Source organism: Patiria miniata, unplaced genomic scaffold, assembly GCF_015706575.1.
Source record: "Patiria miniata isolate m_02_andy unplaced genomic scaffold, ASM1570657v1 HiC_scaffold_15, whole genome shotgun sequence".
NCBI lineage: Eukaryota > Metazoa > Echinodermata > Asteroidea > Valvatida > Asterinidae > Patiria > Patiria miniata.
Genome location: NW_024037053.1, coordinates 3,798,770 through 3,804,281, shown reverse-complemented (window position 1 = coordinate 3,804,281; position 5,512 = coordinate 3,798,770). Strand labels below are relative to the sequence as shown.

Here is a 5,512-nt window from a genome sequence, read left to right as displayed (position 1 = left end):
TCTATCGGGTCTTCCTTAATCCGTTGTGTTACACAAACGGGGCAGCCAAATTTCTGATCGAAATGATGTCACAATTTCTAAAGTCGACTGCGATTGGCTAGTATGTGGGGTCACATAAATTTAATTTGCATTGTTCACTAACATCAGGCATTGGTCATAGAGACAGGCCTTGTTGAACAACGGGTGTTACTATACCTCATACATATTCATGATCTAGCGCCGAACTCTCACTGGTCAATTCACCATCACGTGTCAGATGTTATTATTGCTGTTTACAAAACGCACGCGCGAGGATTCACGCACAGGCTAAATACGCATGCGTAGTAGACTGTCGCACGGGTTACCCGTGCGACAGTCTACTACGCCTGCTCTTTACAAAGCAATCGAGGAACTGTCTTACCGGTGTGGTACGCACGCGTGAACATCGCCCAAGAGAGAAGCATTTTTGCACGGTTACCTTAAAATGTTAATTTTTCGAGCTCAATGATGTCGTGCTGGAGAAAATTTATGGACAATAAAGATGCCTCCTATGTAAGAAAGTTGTACACAAACAACTGTATTTACAACTGTAGTTACTGTATTGCAAACGAACCGAACTAGTGAAGTTGAGCAACAATATTATTTTGGTGAGCTGTACAAGTTTTTCCGAATTTGTTTTTTAGGTGCTTTATATAAAAAAAAAAATCGGCAACTGAATATGTATGAGTATAGTAAAACAAATATAACATGGTTTAGTTTGGTTGGACAGTGGATATTGGCTCCCCTCGGTATTGGAAGTTAACAAACTAGTTCCCGAGGCGAATAGTTAGTCAATTTCCAATACCTCGGGGAGCGAATATCGACTGTCCACCCTCAAACCATGTTATATTTGTATAATACTTGAACTAGTCCTACGAAACGGCACATGTTTCTGTTGTACGGTCCACCCTCCCGCCTTCCCTATCCATATTCTATTTTCGCACCTTGACTTTCACCTGTATTATTGGGCCCACTATTTTCCCTTTCAGTACTGCTTTGATAACAGTGCACAGTCCGTCAATGTGCATGTACTTGGTAATAGGTCTAAAAGTGGGAAGAAGTGGATGAACTGAACTACAGTTTTTAACGAACTAAAAATCATTATCAGTTACAAAACAAAGGTTACGGGTTACGGCAGAGGTAACACAAATTGTCCACATTTTAAGGTTTTATAGAAAGCACAAGGATGAATTCATCTACATCAGGCAATACTGACTAGACCAAGTCAATCCATTATAATCTTGGCCCATTTCTTGAGACACTACTGCTCCCGACTCCTACATCAACTACACGAACGTACAAGTTTTTACCCGTTTCTGCAAAACGACAGCCGTGCTGGTTCTTTTTCAACAACAACCGGCGTGGACTCAAAACTCACTGCATCGTCATTTGCCGCCCGTTTCTCCAAATGTCAGCTGGGCGGCCTTCTCCTTGGCCTGTCTGTGCAGCTCTCTGGCCTTTGCTCTGAACTCGTCGGCAAGTTTCTGATCCTTCTCCGTCCCGTCTCCCATCTTGTACATGCGGCTGACGTTGGCGCAGCCGTACATGTGGCCTAGCTGGCAGCTTCTGAGCGTGTAGCGGAAAGCCTTGGCCATGTCCTTCTCTACCGCTTCCAGCCCCTGCAGGTAGATGCTGCCCAGCTGGAAACAGCTCTCCTGGTGGTCGCTGTCGCAGGCCCGCTGCAGGTAGGCGGCCGCCCGGGGCGGGTCTTTGGTCTCCCCTCCGCTCAGGGCCACACCAGCTCCGTAGCACCCTGTCATGTACCCACCCTCGCAGCTCTTGACAAAGTAGTCCACTGCCTTTTTCCTGTCCTTGTCAAGACCTTGGAACAGAGGAAACGTAATATCATCAATCTTGACTGTACTATGAACCAATTCCTAAGAATACCACGTACTGGAGTGCCATAGTGGTTAAGGGAATTGAATTCGTGGCCTGCAGGTAATTCTGCAGGTTGTGGGTTCGAGTCCAGCCTGGGGTTATGGTGCGTATGCCCTTGGGCAAGGCACTTTGTCACTCATTGCTTCTCCCCACCCAGGAGTAAATGGGTAACTGTCAGGGCAGAGATGGTTATTGTGATTGAATTAGCTTCCTTGCGCCTAACAGGCAGCATCGAGCTGTATACTCCCCAGGGAGCTGAGATGGTATTTGGAATGTTTAATTGGCCCAATGATCAGGGGTAATAATAATACTGTAAGCACTAAGATTTAGTTTACTAATAAAAGCGTTCTTAAATGTAGATTGTTGTTATTATTATTATTATTATTATTACTCTCTAGAGCTGGAGGCCTTATGAATTGGCTCTTGTTAGCAATTTTCAATCACTATGTCCATTGGCAACAGAAGGGGCAAGGGGGCATTGTCCCCTAGGCTTTCACAATTTTTCATTCAAAAGAAACTATCAATTTGTTCACATGTAAACTAAACTCTAACCCTGCTAAATGCAACGGAAAGCAGCACTGGTAAAAAATTGTTGCATACTGTTGCATTTAGCATGCAACTCAAATCCCTGTGCTTTGTTGCATCTTGTTGCATTTAGCAGGGTAGCTGCTCATAGTACCAAGGCTGGTACAACATAATCCACTGTTGCAGTTTGTTGCATTTAGCAGGGTAACTGATCATAGTGCCAAGGCAATGCAACATAATCTACTGTTGCATTTGGTTGCATTTAGCAGGGTAACTGCTCATAGTGACAAGGCCAAACAACAGAATCCTCATTTGGTTGCATTTAGCAGGGTAACTGATCATAGTGCCAAGGCAATGCAACAGAATCCACTGTTGCATTTGGTTGCATTTAGCAGGGTAACTGATCATAGTGCCACGGCAATGCAACAGAATCCACTGTTGCAATTTGTTGCATTTAGCAGGGTAACTGCTCGGCGCCAAGGCAATACAACAGAATCCACTGTTGCATTTGGTTGCATTTAGCAGGGTAACTGATCATAGTGCCAAGGCAATACAACAGAATCCACTGTTGCATTTGGTTGCATTTAGCAGGGTAACTGCTTGGTGCCAAGGCTGGTATGCCCTGTTTTCACTGCACAATGCAACAGAATCCACTGTTGCATTTGGTTGCATTTAGCAGGGTAACTGCTTGGTGCCAAGGCCGGTATGCCCTGGGTTCACTGCACAATGCAACAGAATCCACTGTTGCAATTTGTTGCATTTAGCAGGGTTCTCATTTCAGCCAGGTTGTATTCTGTTGCATTTGGCAGGGTGCCTAGAGAAAACCTGTAAGGGGTTGGGGTTCATGTACTTCTGAAATCTGAATGTTGATCTGTTGGCAGTGACTTAAAAGCGGAGTGTGCTTCTTCATATGGGAATTGAAATATAAATTAACAGAAAAATGATATAAACTCCTTTCAAGAAGTCACATTTTCAATTTTATATCGTACCTTTGCCGTACAAATGCAACGCTCCCAGCTTGTTGCAGGACACAAAGTGATCGTACTTGTCACAGCTTGCCTGATAGGCTGAGGCTGCCTTGCCTAAGTCGCCCTTAATGCCAGCGAAGAACTCACCAAGCCTGTAGCAACCTGGAGAGATATGATTTTATCAAAAGTTCAAGCAAATAATAAATTAAAGGTAGTGGATATTTAGCCGGATCTGGCTTTCATTTAGTAAACGATATTTTACCGAATAGGCACTGAACATGCCCGCAGTGACTGTTTTTTGGGGACTAGAAATTTTTACTGTGACACATCTTAGTTTGGTTCGGCGGCAACATTGTCGTTGTGACTTCATATCCACGAGATGGGAATCAGACCATTTTATAATTTCTGGGATTTTTTTTTGTTTAAAAAAATCCTCCAGGGCCACGAATCATAAAAAAGAAAATGTAAAACACTGAAATTGAGTGATGGAGTCAATTTAAAAAAAAAAAAATTAATAAATTTTTTGGGATGAAAAAAAAAAATGAAAATGTCACTAGCCAGTAGTTTAACCAGTGATCTCTCAATCATGAGATACACGCACTGTCCACTCAGCCACTTTTTTTCTTCATAACAGAGAGCCATATATCATCTCAATGAAGGTCAGTCATTTCAATAAAACATCTGGGACTGAGAAACATTTCCAATTTTGTTAGGAAGTTACTACTTAGAAACTTTTCATGACTCTCCACAGACTTTGTACACAATTAACCGCTGAAGTGGCATCTGGTTGCAATATTCTTTCCAACAGTGTTGGAAAGAATATGGCAACACTTCCAATTTGGTAAGAAAAGACAGAATATTTCCAAATTGCTACCACAGGGACGTCATAAAATATCGATTTTTCCTGGTTCAAAACAGGTAGGCCAGGCACTTTCGATTCACACTTCCAATTTTTTTCAAGCTAGCTATTCTCTAGTCCGAAAATTTGGGACTCTTAATACTGTGTATGAGAGTCCCAAAACTTAAGGTACTGAAAACATGCAAAACAAGAATATAGACTGGCACCTAAAACAACCAGTCCAACACAGCTTCAGTACTGCATCAATCAACCACACCAACAAAATTTAAGAAGCATGTGGCATGAAGCGGGAACTAGTCTCAATTTACTACACATTTCTCCATAGTCAAGCCACCAGACTAATGACACTGAATTAAGAGGTCAGTCTTTTCAAATAGTTGGACCATGGATGGACATGTACCAGTCTAGTATTTAGCCCCATTTTGAAATCACTTGACTTCCCTCTCATGTGCAAAATATTGAAGAAAAATCCCCTTTAAAAATTGAATTGAGTCACGTCTGCAAACTTGGTAGGTGGAATACTGAGGACATGTTCTTTGCCCTAGTGGAATGTTTGGAGAAATTTACTGGCTAAACTGTGAGTAAAGTGGGCCTGATTTAGTTTTGCATGTTTCAGAGCACTTCAGAGCCCTGTCTGGCTATTCTCACACTGCATGATGGAGTTATTAAATTATTAACCATGTTAACACGAGACGAGCAGTGACGAGTGTTAACCCCAGTTCACTTCTGCCTACCTTCACCGGATTTCTCGCGATAGCACTGGTAACTATACTCTGTTTCCAGGTTCTCCAGATACCCCTTCACCTCCTCTTCGCTTTTGAAATTGACATTATTCATGTTTGTGGTTTCTTCATTATTTTTGCGGCTTGAAAAATAAAATACTCCAGCCCAAGATCACAAGCCGGTTGCATTATGTAATTCTCCTCATAATCTCGCGGCATTAAAAGAGCGCCCTCTCTTCCAAACAAAATATTTCGAAGAGCGCCCTCTATATATTTCGTATAGAGGGCGCTACTTACGTTTATCAGTCAGCTCTTGCGTGCAGTTTCGATGGACAAATCGCAAGAAATTCTCTTTTATTGATTAAACGAGACTGAGGATTGCCCATAAACGAGCTAAATCACTTTAGCTGCATGAATTCTTTAAAATTCTAGCCTCATCAAAATTATGGACCATGTGAATTGTACAATTATGTTTTGAAATTTGAAGTATAAAAACTCGACCCAAAATTGAATAATTTTTCAAGTTGATGCATGCGTGCTTT

At 42.1% G+C, this 5,512-nt stretch overlaps 1 protein-coding gene across 1 annotated transcript; it reads right to left on the bottom strand.

The window, feature by feature from the left end:
- Positions 1–895: 895 nt before the first annotated feature.
- LOC119722471 (cytochrome c oxidase assembly factor 7-like) lies at positions 896–5,193 on the bottom strand. The gene is made up of 3 exons (XM_038192604.1): positions 4,983–5,193; positions 3,411–3,551; positions 896–1,840 (listed from the first exon to the last, which is right to left on the bottom strand). The coding sequence occupies exons 1-3, from the start codon at positions 5,083–5,085 to the stop codon at positions 1,404–1,406; spliced, it is 681 nt and encodes a 226-aa protein (XP_038048532.1). The 5' UTR covers positions 5,086–5,193; the 3' UTR covers positions 896–1,403.
- Between the last annotated feature and the right edge of the window lie 319 nt (positions 5,194–5,512).

What these genes read in the sequence shown, in the direction of transcription:
- LOC119722471 (XM_038192604.1), bottom strand. Translation starts at nt 5,085, where the DNA reads ATGAATAATGTCAATTTCAAAAGCGAAGAGGAGGTGAAGGGGTATCTG. An exon ending in TCGCGAGAAATCCGGTGAAG is followed by an intron (nt 3,552 to 4,982) that starts GTAGGCAGAAGT and finishes ATATCTCTCCAG; the next exon opens with GTTGCTACAGGCTTGGTGAG. An exon ending in GTTGCATTTGTACGGCAAAG is followed by an intron (nt 1,841 to 3,410) that starts GTACGATATAAA and finishes CTCTGTTCCAAG; the next exon opens with GTCTTGACAAGGACAGGAAA.